At 41.1% G+C, this 18,779-nt stretch overlaps 1 protein-coding gene across 1 annotated transcript in view; it reads right to left on the bottom strand.

Moving 5' to 3' along the window:
- Positions 1–3,670: 3,670 nt before the first annotated feature.
- Positions 3,671–18,779, bottom strand: part of prex1 (phosphatidylinositol-3,4,5-trisphosphate-dependent Rac exchange factor 1) — a 112,516-nt gene continuing 97,407 nt past the window's right edge. The window contains exons 27-40 of the mRNA XM_088006872.1: positions 17,616–17,704; positions 17,177–17,259; positions 15,362–15,452; positions 15,161–15,289; positions 15,039–15,080; positions 14,702–14,919; positions 14,304–14,406; positions 12,050–12,193; positions 10,334–10,448; positions 8,886–8,952; positions 7,021–7,196; positions 6,746–6,848; positions 5,664–5,731; positions 3,671–5,572 (exon numbers count right to left, since the gene is read on the bottom strand). Of these exons, the coding sequence (XP_087862998.1) occupies positions 5,530–5,572; positions 5,664–5,731; positions 6,746–6,848; positions 7,021–7,196; positions 8,886–8,952; positions 10,334–10,448; positions 12,050–12,193; positions 14,304–14,406; positions 14,702–14,919; positions 15,039–15,080; positions 15,161–15,289; positions 15,362–15,452; positions 17,177–17,259; positions 17,616–17,704 (1,471 nt within the window). The 3' untranslated portion in view covers positions 3,671–5,529. The remainder of the gene's footprint in view (positions 5,573–5,663; positions 5,732–6,745; positions 6,849–7,020; positions 7,197–8,885; positions 8,953–10,333; positions 10,449–12,049; positions 12,194–14,303; positions 14,407–14,701; positions 14,920–15,038; positions 15,081–15,160; positions 15,290–15,361; positions 15,453–17,176; positions 17,260–17,615; positions 17,705–18,779) is intronic.

The following is an 18,779-nucleotide window of genomic DNA, read 5'->3' as shown; positions in this document are numbered from 1 at the left end:
ATTGCACTGAGCATGAAACAACTGGATTTGCACCGTTTTTCCTTATGTTCGGCAGGATCCCGCGCCTGCCCATTGATGTGGTTTTCCAGCACGCTCTGTCAAATGGCCCAGTTGTAGACCATCATGAGTTTGTCTCCCGCCTCAAACATGACCTCTCTGTGGCTGCCCGCATTGCCCGACAAAACAGTTCATCAGAACAAGCCCATCAAGCAATGTACTACAACCGCAAGGCTAAAGGTTCTCCTCTCGATGTGGGTGACAGAGTTTTGGTTGCTAATCGTGGTGAGCGAGGGAAGAGGAAGATTGCAGACAAATGGGAATCAACGGTATATGAAGTGGTGTCTGTGAAGCCTGATATCAATGTGTATTGCATCAGAGACCCTGTCACATCAAGGACAAAGGTTCTCCACAGAAATCTTCTCCTCCCTGTCAACTTTCTTACTGCTGCTGCCGTTTCTGATGATGTGGACAATTCCTCTTGCCCTTCCACAGCAGGAAGTGGACCTTCTCACCCTGTTGTGCCTGATGAAGTACAGGACAATGAAACTAAAACTGTGAACTGGCTTTTGCAGATGGACGGAAATGGTTGTATGGATGAAGTTGTTGTAAATCACCCTGACTGTGCTTCTGACATTTCAGTATGTGGTTCTTCAGTAGACATTGTGTCTCCTGTCTCAAGTGATGTGACCAAGGATTTGCCTGAACCTCATCTCCCTGAATCTGTTGCACTGTCAAGCTCTCCTGAACCAGTTTCCAACCTTACAACTGCAGCTGTCCACTCTGAGCTCATTCAGCATGATCTTTCAGCTGAACATAGTATTGACACAAAACTGGACTTGCCCGCAACTGATGTTATTTGCACTCAGCCTTCTCGGCTATGCACTAGGTCGGGTAGGCCTGTTAAGCCTCCGGCCAGACTTATATGTGAAATGAATGAACAGGTTGTGGATGATTCAATGTCGACTGTGGACTCTCTGTTTTCCTTTGTAAAGACAATGTTTGCTGGGTAGATTTGTGTTAATTCAAAGTTTTTTGTTTTTTGTTTTTTTTTTTTTCTCGGTGATTGCCTTATAGAGCAACGGTTGAATATCAAAAGGTGTAAATGGCATCTTTTGGGTCTGTGTTGGTGAGAGTATTGGCCACACTCTTGCTAGCATTATTCCTTAGGGGAAGTTTTGAACTGATGTGACAACTATGTGCTCTCTTTATCGCACTTTTATTTTAGTGCTGTGTGTGCTTGTTTGATGCAACCCCATTTTAGCAGAATTTAAGGGGGGTGTATGTAACATAGTTAAAATGGTTGAGGTTAAATCCTGCTAAAATGCACCATCTGCTGGTAAAAAGTTGTATTGCATTCACCCTAGAAAGAGCGAGGTATTATGGGTAATCCTCAGAGCCATGAGGATCACTGACGAGGTAACGTGTCTCTGTCATGTGTTAAAGAAATATTATTAATGCATTTTGTGAAGTGCGTTTGTGGTTGTCGTTTTTGCATATTGTTGAAATATGTTCGGTCTGGGTCACGCTAGTTCTGTTATTATGTCGTTTTTGTCGTGTTTGAGAATGTTTAGTTCGTGGGAAAGTGCAGTGGGAATTTCCCACGTGGTAACATTATGGCTCCTCCTTGCAGGAGCTTGTTTTATGCCAGAGACTGACCTTACCTCCATGCCCGTTCTGTGAAATGCAGGTATGTTTTACCAAATCTCCTGTAGCAGATGGTTAGCATGACACTGAGTTTTATATTAACAGTTTTATACAATGATGTGGTTAATTTATGTTTCTGCACTGTTCTAAAATGCAAGGTTATATAAACTAAAACATAAAAATGGCATCCAGTAAATAAAATGTCAGCATTTTATTTTATTTTTCAGAACATTTTAATTAGTTACTTTATTTTCTCTAAAAAGGAGACTCACTGGTTGTCCTTTTATTGTAAAACAAAATCCACTATACGATCACTGTAATTTTAAATTATTTTATTGTGGTTATTGTATTATGGGTAATCCTCAGAGCCATGAGGATCACTGACGAGGAGCTTGTTTTATGCCAGAGACTGACCTTACCTCCATGCCCGTTCTGTGAAATGCAGATGGAGAATTAAAGAAACAGCTGATGCCAACTTGAGCAGCTCCTTGTCGTTCATTACCACACCGATAGAAGCCACCAAAACCACATAGGCCACACAAGCACTGTAGCTAATATTAGCTGGTATCTCGCCGGTGGACATAAATACAGTAAAGTAATATTCTAATCACAATATATACACAATAATATGTCCATCTTACTTGTGAAATGTTGTCTGTGGAGCCCTCACATCAATAATCCATCGACCAGAACAACAATATCCCTCAGTGCTGAGGCATCTTCTGCTGTTTTGATTGAGCAAAGTAGGAGGGTATACCGCTCCAAGATTTATGTTTTCGCATCCACCTGAATAATGTGTAGTTGCGCCACTGCGTTCACACTGCAGCCTGAAGTGACTCAATTCCGATTTTTTTGACGTAATGCGACCTGTATCCGATCTTTTCATGGCAGTGTGAACAGCACAGGTCGGATTCTTTTTCGAATCTGACCCATATCCGATACGTATCCGATTCTAATGCGACCTAACGTCCAGGTCGCATTCAACCGAACTGAACGTCACTTTTTCTCAACAAATCTCACTGTTCTGCGTCCTGATAAGCGCAAATGGGAAGAAAAACAACAACCATGACGGATTATATGAGGATTAAGTTGTTAATATGCTGCTCCGGCCGGATAACAACTTCAAATATGTAAGCTAAGCTCCACTGTTAGCCTCCATGTTTACTTCCGCAAACACTGAGCACTTCTTCTTTTTATGGCGGTTGGCAGAACACTGAGAACTCTGACGCTATGGCGCCCTCTACTGCGCAGGCGGGACACTTTCAGGTCGTTTGCCCGTTCACACTGCAGAACGCATACAGGTCGCATTTACTGGCAGTGTGAACAGCCCCGGCAAAAAAAATCGCAATTGCCAAAAAATCGGAATTGAGTCACTTCAGGCTGCAGTGTGAACGCACCCTTAGATGTGTGAATTCAAGACTTTTTAATGACATGCTGACACCCTTTAATGAGATTAATCAATTTGTCAGTAATGTGACATTCAGGAGGCAAACGGATGCTGTTTATGGTTTATGGGAATTAGAGTTAAGAAAGATGATCACAAATGGCACACTTTTCAGATTTGTGAAAAAACAACTGAAAAGCATATCAGTTTTTTCTCCTTTTTTCTCCTCCTATGTGCTACTTTTTGTCGATCTACAAAAATAAATCCCAATCAAATCCATTGAATCTGTGGTATTAAAACCACAAATAATAGAATGGAAAGAGTACTATTTAACAAGGAGAACAAAAGTCAGTCTTACAAACACATCCCACTGATAAACAATCTGCTGCTAACCTACTTTAAACATATAATGTAAAATATCGACAGGGAGAATAGAGAATGCTTTAGCAGAAGAGGTGAAAGAAGAAACCACGTCACAGGCCAGCAGCACTCACTCACCATCATATAGTAAGTGCAGAGATGTAGCGATCCTGATTCCCTTCAGAGTTCAGTAATGGGTATTAGTTTAAAGGCAGCACATTAATGGGTGGGACACACTGAAGAAAAACGGAGACAGAGCTCCACCAGAAAAGACAAACTGTCATGACGAGAACATTTTATTTACTAACTTGTTAAGATTCCATTTACAATAATTTTAGAAAGATTCAACAAAAAGAATATCTTTGTACAGTTATTTTCAACAAACATAAAATTGCAGAAGTATATATACAAAAGAAAACACCAGAATTAGACAATAGTTTATCCAGATATACCAACTTGCTACACTCATTAGCAACCTGCAGGGCTAACAGACACCGCTTTAAGATCACTGAATGGTTTTTACTCAGGTACAGAGTAGAGATCATACAGGAAATTATGTTGATACAAATATCTCCACGTCTGATCATGTAAACTGATGGATGAGTCAAGCTCCAGGTAAAAAGGTGAGATTATAACAACATGCCAATATGGAACCAGGCTGTAAACAGAAACCAGTGTAAAGAATGCAGCAAATTATAGGAGGTTCTGGATGAAGAACATTTTTAACAACCAAAAAACAAAAGCTGAAGATTCGGCGATGCTGGAAACAGGCAGGCAGCATCTCTTCAAATGCACAGTCACCAATACAAAATATGTTTCATATACTATATTACTTCCATAAAAATAATCCAATATGATTTATAGCATTATTCTGTAATGCCTGCACAATCTTCTGCTCTGACAATGTTACGTATTATTTACAAGAAAATAAAATCTCCAGTAAACTGTTACTGTGTTTCAATCCTCAAAACAATCCCTTTTGTTTGTTTTTGTTATCCTCAAACTGATTACAGTACTTTGTGTAACACTGAATGGACCAATCACTGTATTTCTATCAGAACACCTACAGCAAACAAAGAGCCAATTTAAAAGTCAGATTTCAGAAAACACAAGGTAAACTTTCAACATTTGGATTAATTAATATATTAATATTTTAAGTGATTCAGTACTTAACGTTGTGACTTGGTGCCTTTGTTTACATTTTGACCTGATTTGCATTAGCTAGCTTTAGTTACTCCATCCCTTACATGCCCTGATTATCAATGAAACAATTACTGACATAATTGAATTCCACACAATTAAATAAAATGAAACACAAGCAGGTAAATCTAAAAACAAAAAACAAACAAGTGAAATGGCATGCCATTGGTCTTTAAATACTGATCAATACGTAGGCTGGAATGCTTTTAGACTCTTTAATACCTGATATCGAGTAAGTAAGCGATAAAAACGCTCCTTCTGGACACAATAAATAGCTATCCTTCATTTTGTGCAGCAATACAGTACTTAAACTAAACCTACAGTAATTGCACAGTCACCACATGCAACAGGCTGGGAAAAAAATTCAAAACAGCCCCCTCCTCCCATCATTTTTTATCATCAGGCCCCTCAGTCCCTACTTCCATCTCTCAGTCTGCCTTTTGGACTTTCTGTATCTACCAGCTAAAATGTTCTTCTTGACTTGTGGTCCAAACTCTGAGCCCTGGGGAACGCCAGAGCACGCTTTCCAGAGTTTGCAGTCCAAGGCAAAGTGGGTAAAAGATTGTTATTTAAGACGTTGGTCAAACACAGGTAGTTTGGTTAATTCAGTTAACAACACAAGCTGATCCATGAGAACATCGTCTTCTAAATAAGTAAAGTAAGCTTCATGTCAGAAGACGGCCGATGTAGTAATACTGTCCAGGAAAATCTCAAAGTATATGTGGCCAGTTTGTGGCTCTCTGGCCGCAGGAGTCTGGCTTTAGTCGGTCCGTTGTCCCTTGTCTCGTTTGTCTGAACCGTCTTTCTTAGCTTGTACGGGTTGGTCCTTGTTTTACTGGCAGCATCAAACTGAGAGGAAGAGATGAGAATTAAACTCATCCTCTCCTAATGTCGTCCACTTCTGCATTCACCTCCATGTGAGAAGATTCTCTTAAGAGCTCTCACAGTTCTCCATCTGAGGGCGGCAAACACAACTTGAAGAGCCTGTAAAAAGAGGAAAGAGCTTTCAGATGACCATATATGGGTATTATGGGCTGATGATTGCATAACGTGGAACTGTGCGGTGTTGGCCTACTTTGGAGCTGATGGCGGCATCTGGTCCATCACCTTCAGGTTTTTAGCAGACAGCTCCACTCTTGCTCCCTGATAGAACCAAAGAAATAACACATGAAAAACCTCAGGGTACAGCATTTTATATTTCCTAATATCACTCTGTACTGGTTGAAAAAATGTACCAAAACAGAACAATTTATTCAATATTTAAATAATATTAACCTAAAATATTAAAAGTATCCTGTAAGTTCAGGGAAAGTACCTTAATATGCTCCATTAAAGTTCAGTGTAACTTCTAGAAAAATAAATAGTATGTTTCATTAAAGTTAATGAAAGAAAATGGAAACGTTTTGGGAAAGTAGATTTTAAATTCCATGAAAGCACTTTGAAAGTTCTGGAAAAAAGTTTGGGAAAAGTAACTTTCATTCATTTCTTGAAAGTCCAAAAAAAAAAAAAAAAAAAAAAAACCTGCTTAATGACTTGTGGACGTTGCCGTGCCGGGTAAGTTGTGGGAAAACAAGAACTGTGTTCAGAAAGCTTCTGAGACAACCCTTGAAATGTTGGAGAGAGTAACTCCCAAGTTCAGGAAAGTAACCAGTAAAGTAAAAAAAATAATTTTCATTCATTTTATCCTAGGAAAGTAGTTGACAAGTTCTAGAAAGTAGCAACTGAACATGAGTAAAGTACCTGGTTTGTTTGGGAAACATAATCAGTTTATTGTAAGTTCCAAAGGAAAGTTCCAGAAATATTCAATAATTTAAGTCATTCAAATAAGTGTTTTCACTTATAACAGGACATTATTCTTGTTAAAGTGAAACTAGGACGTTTCATCCAGACTTAAGAATTATTCACTTACAACAAGCACATTTATCTTGATGAAAACTTACTTTTAAGTTAGTTTTGTCTTATTTCAAGTGTATTAACATATTTGAACAAGAAACTAGAAAAAAAGACTTGGCAAGATTTTATGTTTTGCAGTGTGTTATCTAGGAAAGAAACAAATCTAAACATTTCATAAAACTTTTGCAGCTTTATTCCTAATTATAATTAGAAATTTTATTGCAAGAGTTCATAATGACTCCTTAAATCCTGTCTGGGGTTCACCTGCTTCCTCATTATGTCCATGGTCTGCATGATGCAGCGCGGCAGGAGGCCGTGGTTCCTGGCCAGGATCATCGCCTTCTCCAGGGTCACATTCAGGGTACATCTGAAAGCAACATGAGGTCAGACTTTAATCTCCGTAATCTGAGGATGGATTCACACAGATTCAGACAGAGCAGCAGATGCTCAGGGTTTCTCTACGTATCACTGTCTGCAGGCTGTTGTAAAAATATTAGAACCATGCAGTATCAGAAACACAACAGCAGCAGCAGCCTGACCTCTGCATGCCGGTGCCACACATGGTGATGTGGCAGGCTCCCAGCCGGTTACACAGTTCAGAGGACACACACAGCACACTGACGCCCGACGGGTGGCCCTGCGCGCTCGGACGCACGTTGACGTACGACTGCATCAGCCGACAGAGGTCATCCAGGGTGTTTAGGGGTCTGAGCAGCTGTGAAAGAGAAACAAGGGTCAAAGAGCGACACAATAACGTCTCACCTGGAGGCCATCTTGGCAAGTCATTTGACTACAACTCAATGTTGGAACTGCTTTCTTTACAGATATCGTTCTGTGCAAAAGCTCGGACACAACAAAGAAGTGGCTCTTAGGTAATAAAGGTTTTATTACCTAAGAGCCACTTCTTTGTTGATCAAACGTTCTTCAAGCTCTCTGGAGGTCAAACATTTTTCTTTGGCTGTTGTTTTTTCTTTTTCTTGTAAGTGACTTTTTGGTGAAGTGTCCAAAATGGACATTTACCAAAAAATTCAGTTCAAACAAAAATCCCAGATATGTAAAACTGCCAATCCAACCATCCAAATCAAAGCACTGTTCTTTAAAATAAATCCATTCCTGATCTCTTGAGAATGAATTTTATCATGCCAAACATCCTCCTGGACTGGTTTTGCTATCAGCTCCAGCTGCTGCCATGTTGTGTGTTTCAGCAGCTTTTCCTACAGTTCTTGTCAGTGAAAACACTTTCTGTGACATTTTGAAGTGCAGACAGACATAAATATATATCGATCGATTTCTGGCCAACTGACAGGCCCATGTGGTGCTACTGCTGCAAAAAAAATGACACAAGCAGCCTTAAATATTTATTGTGTCATTAATATTTCACCATACAACGCTTCTAACAATGTTTTTAGATAAGAATAACGCAACTGCATCATTTAAAATCCCTGTGCTTATGAATATTAAACACATTTTTATGAGGAGCTGGACCAAATTGTATTTTTTACGTTCCTATAAGAAGATTTGTTGTAGATTTGGTCCAGAACCCAAACAGCTGGTTTGCCTGGTGTTCAGAGGATTGTCTGTATCCGTCCTTCAAGGTTTAAATCAGGTGTTTTTTCATTTTACCATGACTGTAACTGCTGCTTTAGATGTACTGAAATGATCCAAAAAGTAGTCAAAGTCTTGATCAAAAACTTTCCAAGCCCTTCAGAAAGCTTGAGGAAAGATTAATTATATAAAAGATTACAACATTGGTTCCTTCCTTAAAAGTAAAAATAAACTCAAAATTGTTACTAGGTTAATAAGATGAAAACTACAATATCACACAAAAAAGAGCAAAATGGCAGCGGAGCCAATCAAAGCTGATGAAAAACAAAAATCAGAAATCATTGTAACAAAAACCCAAACTTACAGATTCCCATACAGACTGCTGTGCAGTAACTGACTTGTAAGATGGAGCAACAATAAATATGTGGATTGTTAACAAAAATCATCATATTTAACAAACAGAGGTTTATTCCTGAGATTTTTTAAAGAATAAAAATAAAAACATGTAAATACAAATGCTCTACATTAAATTAAGACTATCCTCTACAGATTTGATTTGAGCTACAGTCAGTGTGGGACACTAGAGGTCAGGCTGGAATTAAATCGGAGCAGCATGCTGATGCGCTCAGGTTAGTCAGAGTTAATTAGGAGGTCTTGATAAGCTAGTGGGGGTGTAGGTGGTTTCCATGGGGACAGGAAGACAAATCGTTCCTCTTACTTTGGAAATGCTCGGCTGAAGGTCTTTAACTTCAAGGCCCAGTATCTGTGCTTGCATTTATTTATATTCAGTCACAACATGATATAAAAGTTGACTGTTGATGACAGATTGTACTGTACAGCAGTGAATGTGTAGATTTACCTGGTCTATTTTCATCGCAGTGGAGTTGGAGTCAGTAGGGAGGTTGGACTTCTCCAGATAGAAAGCCCTGTGGAAACACACACACTGGAGTTAGAAGCAGATAGAAAATGACTCTTGCTTGTCTGAGTCAGGTAGAAAATAGAGAGACTATCAGCTTCATGTTTATCTAATCCTGATGCTGCGTTAGGAGCAGTGGCGCAAAAAGTGATGTATGCAGCGCATGCATGATAGGGGCGCTGCACCAGAGGGGGCGTCAAAACCCTGTGTGGAGGAGGCGGCGCGCCGATGATGCCTTCGCATACACTTCACCGCACTCCTTCACCTCGCGCACATGTAAACACGTGTGTTCGTCTGCGAGGGGGGGATTTATGTTTTTGCATCCACCTGAATAATATGTAGTTGCGCCCCTGGTTAGGAGTCAGATTCTGGGAATTCATGTAATGTTTTATTCAGAGCTCCGTCAGAGTGAGCCCCGTCACAGTGGGCTCTGTCAGAGTGAGCTCCGTCAGAGTGAGCTCCGTCTCAGTGAGCTCCGTCTCAGTGAGCTCCGTCAGAGTGAGCTCCGTCTCAGTGAGCTCCGTCAGAGTGAGCTCCGTCAGAGTGACCTCCGTCAGAGTGAGCCCCGTCACAGTGGGCTCTGTCAGAGTGAGCTCCATCATCACAGTGAGCTCCGTCAGAGTGAGCTCCGTCTCAGTGAGCTCCGTCAGAGTGAGCTCCGTCTCAGTGAGCTCCGTCAGAGTGAGCTCCGTCAGAGTGAGCTCCGTCTCAGTGAGCTCCGTCAGAGTGAGCCCCGTCAGAGTGAGCTCCGTCAGAGTGAGCCCCGTCACAGTGGGCTCTGTCAGAGTGAGCTCCATCATCACAGTGAGCTCCGTCAGAGTGAGCTCTGTCAGAGTGAGCTCCGTCAGAGTGGGCTCTGTCAGAGTGAGCTCCATCATCTCAGTGAGCTCCGTCAGAGTGAGCTCCGTCAGAGTGAGCTCCGTCAGAGTGAGCCCCGTCACAGTGGGCTCTGTCAGAGTGAGCTCCATCATCACAGTGAGCTCCGTCGGAGTGAGCTCTGTCAGAGTGAGCTCTGTCAGAGTGAGCTCCATCTCAGTGAGCTCCGTCAGAGTGAGCTCCGTCAGAGTGGGCTCTGTCAGAGTGAGCTCCATCATCTCAGTGAGCTCCGTCAGAGTGACCTCCGTCTCAGTGAGCTCCGTCAGAGTGAGCTCCGTCTCAGTGAGTTCCGTCATAGTGACCTCCGTCAGAGTGAGCTCCGTCAGAGTGAGCTCCATCTCAGTGAGCTCCGTCAGAGTGAGCTCCGTCAGAGTGAGCTCCGTCAGAGTGAGCTCCGTCTCAGTGAGCTCCGTCAGAGTGACCTCCGTCAGAGTGAGCCCCGTCACAGTGGGCTCTGTCAGAGTGAGCTCCATCATCACAGTGAGCTCCGTCAGAGTGATCTGAGCCGAGTGTACCTGAGTCTGCGGTAGTAGGCCTTGACCTTCTCTAGGGACACAGCGTTGATGCGCTGCTGGAACTCCTCCATGTCCACGTTGTCCTGTGGGGAGACGCCGTCTGGACGCTCCAGTGCTGAGAAACAAAGCATCCAGGTTTTTAACAATGTTACTTCAGGGACACTGATAATTAAAAAAGGCACAGAAAGGCTAGAAATAAGCCATAATTTTTTTGACTTTTTAAGCAAAAAAAACAAACAAAAAAAACAAAAATAGAAATATCTGCTGCTGTAACCCCAAGGTGCTCCGGACTTCCCCCTAACTTGCAGTGAGGTCTGTTTTCCAGCAGGTGGCGATGTTTACCCACTGTGGTGTCCTGCTCAGAGACTCTGGGCTGTTTTGCACTTTGAAGCTCATGAAGAATCAGAGCTGTTTGATTGGATTAGAGCTGCAGCTAGCACTTCCATATGGAAAATGAACGGCTGTTTTGCAGACTGAATGTCTTCTGATCGACACTGATGGAGAACTAAAAGGAGAGCAGGAGAGTTGGGAGGTGGAGGCGTCCGATAAAGAGCTTCAATCTAAACCCATTAAACGACTGAAGCCATCAGCAGATGAACGTGTGAGAGGAAGATGCTTTTTAAATGATTTAAAGTCGAGCTGTAATGTATATGAATGGTTTCCATTTCAGATGGCTTCTTCATGTGAGGTTTGTCTCACCAAGATGGCTTTTAGGGTTTTCTAAATTATAGTTACTAAAAATATGGATGTATCTTCAGGTTGAAAGGGATCAAATACACTTTGTTGGTTTTTCTGGTAAATGTGTGTAGAATGTTTGACCATAAATACAGATTCACCGATACGATATCAATATCCGATATTGAAAACAATTCTAGATCAGTATCAGTAACAATGCTCCAAATCTATTCAGTCTAGATCTATGCTTTATGCTCTAAGTGATGTCATGCTTTATTATTTACTTTACATTATATTTAGAAATCCTAATAGCTCTTTCTGAACCATTTGAAAAGAAGTTTGTTGTAGTTTATTTTTATGTCAACCTTTTGTTCTTAGTCAGTTTCCGTTTTTTTTTTTGTTTTGTTTTTTAAATTCAGCTGATTTTCTGTATTGGATCGATATCAGCCGATACTAAACCTCAGATGTTGGTATCAGAAGTGAAAAAAGTGGATCAGTGCGTCTCCAATCGTAAGTACATCTTTTGTTACACAAATTGCTTTTATTCAATCTTTGCCAATTTGTGTTTATCTGGAGAAATATAGGAGGGGAAAAACACAAACCCACATGTTTATTGAGCAAAGGTTTGGGAACGAAGATGACTAAGGATGAAGGCTGATTTTGTTTATTTCTATGTCTGGTCATTAGCTTTGGAAGCTGTACAACCTCAAAAGGAGAAAGAGAAATAATAGTTTTCCACTGTGTTTTTGATTTTTTTAATCTATAATGTGTTTAACTTGTTTTCTCATGATGTTTCTCTATGTTGTATTTCTCCAGCTGTGAGCTTTGAGGATGTTCATGTTTACTATGAGTTATGTCAGAGGAAACTGGATGATGTTACCAGCAAGCTGTGAAATTTATGCCAGTGTAATAAAATATCACATGTATTATAAAGTGGTAAAATCAGATTTAGAATGGAAATGTTCCTGCTGCTGTTGACAGCGATGTGTCAGTCTAATTTTAAGAAATGTCCCTTTAATCTGCCCACCCAGCCCACCTTACCTCTGGAGAACAGGACTGTGTGGAGCTTCAGGCTGCCTCCATTCTGCAGCCGACTGGGCAGCTCACTGAAATGACAGCTGTCCAGGAACATGGTGACCCTCAGGGCCTGGCGGCTGCCCTCCACCTGGTAGCACACAGGTGTGTCTGCAACACAGAGACAGTGGGGGGAAGGTAATGAGATGTCATCGTTACAGGCTATGATATTCACAAGGTTTTAATTCCCAGATGAAACAATGGATGAAACAAAGACATGAACATATTTCATGTAAACACTGCTGTGGAGAATCTGTTTTCTGTAGCATACATTTCCATTTATTTCTCCTCACATTAATTCAGTGTGTGTGTGTGTGTGTGACATGAATCTTTAATTATATTTTGCTGTCTTAAAATAGGTCCAACCCAGGACAGGTTTGAATTAGCCTGATTAGAAAATGTTTGTTTTGTTTGGATCATGTAATGTTTACTGTTGATGGAAAAAGACTGGATGAATTCAAAGCAACAGCTGCATTTCCATAAAATTCACCATAAAACTGAACAATTTAACATTTCAAAAGTAAATTTCCTTTATGGAAATATGCCAATTATTAAAAAAAAAACATTTTTTGATAAAACTTTTGGTGCTAGGATGAGGTGTGTGTGTGTGTTTTTTTGGCCGTTTCGAAATTGATTTACTTCACAAAACTGCAATGGAAAGACTTTCGATTCACATGAGTCACATGATCAACAACCGGATGTTACTGCAGGCCTTGTTCACATTATTTTAATTGCGTTTCTTATATATTGTGAAACTGTATTTCTTCAACATTAGCAGAACATCGACATCGTAATGGAAATGAAGCTACTGGAGACTTGTGCTAACATGTTACCAGGAGTGACTCTGTGACCTCTGTGACAATTAGAAGGTGACCTTCACTGAGTCAGAAGCAGAAACCCAGCAGGTTAAAGTCATTGGAATCACTGCTGCAGGCTGAACACGGTGCCTCATGTTATCTGTGGCTGACATGTCAGTAGCAATGGCTCCCAGCTTTCTGTTGAAGCTACTAAGAAAAAAATCAATACAGCACAGAAAACCATGTACCTGCAGCGCAGCAGTCAAGAAACTTCTTCAAAAACACTTTTTATATTAAAGCATCATGGATAACTGCATGCCTGTGATGTCTAGAGTTTGATGCCAGAACAGTTTCACTTTCTCCCTGCAGCTCAGTATAAAGAGTAAATTTATGCTTAATCTGCAACATTGCTGGCTAAAATGGGAAGCGCCTGAAGTGCTTTTCCTTTTCCACTGCAATCTCCACTGACCACGCCTAGGCCGTTCAAAAGACGAGTGATGCAAGGCGAGTCGTCTGCTGTTGGTTTCCGGCAAGCCGGGCGCCTTCGGTAAACGCTGAGGCTGCATTTATTAAAAGGCAGAACTCAGCCCAGATTCCCAGCTTCACTCAGGCGGTTCGTAAACATCAGAACAATAGTTACTTTAAACAACCAGGAAGCAGAACTGTGCAGTGAAATAAATGCTTTCACCTCAAGCTGTTTACCAACACACAAACTACTACTTCACCTCTTAATGCTGCAAAATGAACATTTCTTCCACAAGGCACATAAAGCCTTTGAATGATGGAGGTGTTTATGAGTATTTAAAATGATCATTTTGAATACATATGTAAGAAAGTGTAAATATTGCATTGTGTCTCAGAGCATCCTGTCAGAATGTACCAGTTTGGATTCTTTATTCAGTGAAATCTGCAGATCAATACCTCTGATCCAATCTAAAAGCACATCTTTATCTAAAGTATGGATGGGCAATGTGGACTTTGAGTTTTATCATTATATTCTCAAGTACCAATGTGATAACAATAAAGATTATGGTAAAAAATATTGATTATGATAAGAATTTTTCCACAATAAATGCCCATCTCTAACCTAACCCTGGTCAAACTGGACAGCTGCTTGTTCCTGGTCACAGTTTGTTCCATCTGCTGCCGTCCGGCTGCAGATCCAGGAGCATAAAAGCAACAACTAACAGACTGAACAACAGTTTATACCTGGTAGCCATTAGAGCATTAAATACCCTGTAGTACTATTTTTCACCAATTTCATTATAATCCATGTAACTTATTGCATGGTTCTATAATGACAATAAATATTGTTATTGTCATTATAGAACAATAACAATATTACAATAAGTTGTAATAAAGCTACAATTTATTATTGTAAATGTTGCTTCAGAAAGCCGGTTTCTGTGAATCGAGTCTCTTACTTGCGACCAGACACTCGTCTTCCAGCGGCCTGAAGAACACGGTGACTTTGTCCAAGTCCAGCAGCGCCGCCTTGGTGTCCTCCAGCATGGTGCGCTCCGCTTTCTGCCACAGGACAGACAGAATGAAAGCTCTGAAGTCCAACAGGACTAGTCAAAACCCGACCCATCCAGAACATCTAAGTCAAAAAGAAAACTGAAGGCCTTTTAAAAGTATTCACATAAAATAATTTGAGGATTTGTATAATTTCAATTTCTCTTTTCAATAATGCACCACTTTCTGTTAATCTAGGAAAATTCACTGGGTTTGTGCAGGGCCACATTTAGAAGAATAAGACCTTTCTAACGTCTGGCCCAGAGTTGGTGGTTTCTGGAACAAAAATATGAACGTCTGGACTCACTAGGTGTGGAGCCAGTGTGGACTGGAAGTGCAGCAGAACACCGATGACGGATATCTGCTCCAGCCACTTGCGGCTGGTCTCCTTGCTGTCCTCCTGGTACTCTCCAGCGTTGTTGAAGCGCGAGCGTAACGCCGTCAGCAGCTGCTCCGCCAGCGTGCAGAGGGCGCCGGCCGCCGCCTGGCAGAAGATCACATCCCGCCGCAGCTGCAGAGACGTGTCTGCACATGGAAGCAACAATAAGGTGAAGCTGGACTGTAACCTTTAATGCCACATGGCATGTGCACTCTAATATTCCTATTCTATAGAAGTGTGGTTCTGAACACATTTTAACTCTAACCTGTACATTTGAGCAGAGCCAGGAGAAGCTGGTTTTTCCCGTCTGTGGGAGCAGAATGAAAGCGAGATGAAGCAGCTGACAGTCTGAGGGAACATGAGAGCAGCAGCTCGTCTTCTGCTCACCGTCCACGAATCTCTGCAGGCTCTCCACCAGGTTCTTGATGGAGTGGGGCAGGTTCCAGGGATCCTCCTGGATGTTCTTGTGGATGACATAGCGGCTGCGGGCGGTCCAGTCTTCAGTCTGGCGGAACTCTGTCCAAAGGAAAAAACGCTTTAAAGGAATAAGCAGCATGTGATTTCCTCTGTCACAGGGTGGATGTGTACCTGGCTGACTGTGGTCTGAGTAAAAGTGCTTGATCTCCTCACAGGCCTTCGTCATCACAGATCCTTTGAGGAGGCAGTTGATTGATTCAACCTGCAAAAAGATCAGCAGATCAGGGGTTGTACCAACTAGTTAACCAGTACACTCTTCGACTCTTTACTCTGCAATGACTTTTTATGGGGCCAGTCCACTAGTCACAATCATGTGACAAAACTGATTTTTCCAAAAAAAAGAAAAAGAAAAAAGAAAGTAAACTAGATGAGTTCGTCAGACAGCTCAAATTGTATAAAAATGTAAATAATTTACTAAAGAGAAACTGAAAATTTCAGCAAGGGCTACTGGAATGGTTCTTAACCTGGGTTCGATCGAACCCAGGTTAAGAACCACTGGGCTACTGGAATGGACGCTGCGTGGTACATTGGTTAGCGCGGCGTCCTGCATAGAAACTGTAGACTGCCGTAGTCTAGAGACCAACTCCCGTCCTCGGTTCGCTGGGCCCATGCCTCTCTCCCTCGCTCCCCTCTCCCTGCCCCTTTCCTGTCGGACTGCTGTCAAATAAAGGCAACTAGTGCCAAGAAAATATTCTTTATAAAAAGACTACCAGAGTAATGTGAGACAAGGCGACACAACCTGGGCTGTTTCATCCCTCCAACTGATCAGCAGCACCCTGCTTATTGAAGCTTCTAACCTGGCAGCTTTATGCTCTTATAAAAATACTATTTGACAAAATCTGGAAATGAAGTTAAAGCTTCACTCTGAGGATCTGATAGAGGGGATCTCTGCCTCTATCAGATCATCTCTGACTGCATGTCGGTTCATCCCGTAAAGTCAGAGAGCTGCTGCTGAGTCAGTGGAGCTTCCTGCTGTGCATCGGGGCGAAGGAGCAGCAGGTGGCAGCACTGAAACAGGATCCGTTCATAATAAGTTTGGTTTGTGATGTTCCAGAAGCACCACTGTGGTCAGTGTGATAATTTGACTCCTATATGTGCAGCTATCCAGAGATCATCAGTATCAGTCGGTGTTTGGGGAAAAAAAAAAAGTTTTCTGACTTTTCTCCTCTGCTCGCGAAGAAGTCCGGGATAATGTTCTGTTTCTTCTTCTTTTAATTCTGCATAACAGACTTAGTAAAAGTGTTTTTTTTTGTTTGTTTTTTTATCAATATTTGTCATGGATATAGATGATAAGGCCTCCAAGTTGCCTTATAGCAACTTGGAGGCTTTTATGATGTATATTTGGCGTCATAGAGCGCTTACGTCTCTGACGTCACTGCGACTAGTCGACCTCGACTCTACTTTTATCATGTTGTAGTCGACCCTAAAAATATGAAGTCGTTCAACCACTAGGATGAGAACATCTGTATGAAAACTCAACATTTTCTGCTTTGTATTTGTACACAAACACTTTTTAACCCTCAGTTTCCAGCCAAACTGGTTTCTCTCCTACTGACAAAACGAGATAAAAAACCAAATGAATCTTTTAAACAGAGTCCATGTTTCGCTGAAACATGGACTCTGTTTAAAGCTAAACATTTGTTAGCTTTAAACAGCTAACAATGTTTAAATGTTAGCACCAATTAAACATTCAGCCAATGAAGTGCAGCTGCTCAATCTCAATGCCACTCTAAATATTATTATTAATATTATCATCAATAGTAGAAAAATAAGTAAGTAAATGGGTTGGTTTGATTCCAAAAGTCCAACTGAAAAGATGTAAAACTATTAAACATTGAATTATTTTTAGATTGTCACATGTTGATCAGATTCTATTTTGAATGTCAACATAAATTTATGAAATATAATGAACAGACTTGAGCTCACCTGGTTGAACAGGTGCTCCAGGCAGCCGTGCAGCTTGTCCTGCTTGTCAGAGGGAATCCTCATGTCACAGGGCAGCTCGTCTCCTTTGGACCCAACAAAAGGTTAAAGAAAAGGTTCAGAACGGGAAAGAAGAAACAAAGGCTAAGCATTTTTTATGTTGCATTCTTCAATGAAAGCACACATTTAGAAAGAAGAATCAAGGAAATGAATAAAAAGTTTCTGATGAATCTGATTATTTACCCTTAGCATCTAAAGTTTGCATCTTTTTGTATAAACAGGAAACAAGAAACAAATCAGAGGAATTTCCATAAAATACTGACTTTCTCCAGAATGTGAAAGTCGTTTGTTTTGTCATCCAGTTTACATCATGACAAAAATTATTTAACCAGAAATCCAAACACAGCAGAATATTTGTGACTGATTCGATCTTGTCCGTTACCTGATCCCATCTCATCACTCCCCAGGTAAGAACTGTTGCTTCGCACACTGGTGTAGGACAGAACTGAGTCCCGGTTGCTGTTGCATTCACTGCAAATATGCAAAAAAGCACAAGATGACCGAGTAAGTGTTTGTTATAAAGCAGCGTTCTTAAATCACAGAGGATTTATGTGGCAGCGTTTCATAATTATGCGTCCCGCTGACTGTATGTGACTTTTTTGATTTACAGAGGGTGAGACCAAGCATAATTAAATGCTAAAAAATGTTAAGATTCACACATAGAAGCACCCATAAAAGTTTTACTAAGAATACATTCCTGCTTTTACAGTTTACATAAACTGGTTTCTTTAAAGCAACCTCAAACAGGTTTCAGCAAGTCAAATTTAAGACTTTTTAAGAGCTTTTTAATGCCAGGTTGAATGAAAGTTAAGACTGAAAAAACTCTGTAAATATAGGGGATGATTAGGGGATCCTGCTGGCTTGTACTGGTTGGGAACAGAAGTGGGCCAGTGGTAAAAACAAACGTCGTCCAACCAGCTGGTGATACATTCACACCATGATAGACACACAAAAAAATGCAACTAGCTAGCTAGGGTATATTAGCAGCTAGTTTCAGACCACCTGGAGTCACAGAAAGTCCTGCTAGAAAAAAAACTATAAGCCTGAACCGTCCTTCGATTAGCATATCTAAGACCAACTTTTATTTGTTTTAAATTAATTTTAGACATCTTAAGGCCTTCAGTTTAGATGTATGAACTCAAGACTTTTTAATGATGTGTGGACACCCTGTGCTCTGCTCACACAATTTCTACCTTCCCAAGACAGTTCTGTAAAATAAGGCATTTATGGTCATACATTACATGATTCAACATGATGTCTGGGAGTGTGTGGAGGATTTATGCGGCTCAAATTATATACAGAGCTAAGTGAACGCTCCTGAAATCCCCTTAGAGGAGCTCTGAGTGATTCACAGCCTGTGTTACCAGGACAAAAGGCCGACCAGCGATTATGAGGTCCAAAAATGACAACTGTGGCTTTGTCTTCCTCTGGCATCAGGCTGGGTTGGATAAAAAAGGAAAACTGGGGAGCTAGGTCTGGAATTCACCTGCCTTGTTATTCTGAGGTTTCCAGTGTGTGTTTGTGCTGGTTGCCTAGTGGAACCGCA

Source organism: Poecilia mexicana, unplaced genomic scaffold (genome assembly GCF_051168715.1).
Source record: "Poecilia mexicana isolate PSO_F unplaced genomic scaffold, ASM5116871v1 scaffold_7, whole genome shotgun sequence".
Lineage (NCBI taxonomy): Eukaryota > Metazoa > Chordata > Actinopteri > Cyprinodontiformes > Poeciliidae > Poecilia > Poecilia mexicana.
The sequence above is the reverse complement of the archived record's forward strand: the minus strand, read 5'-3'. Positions and strand labels throughout refer to the sequence as shown.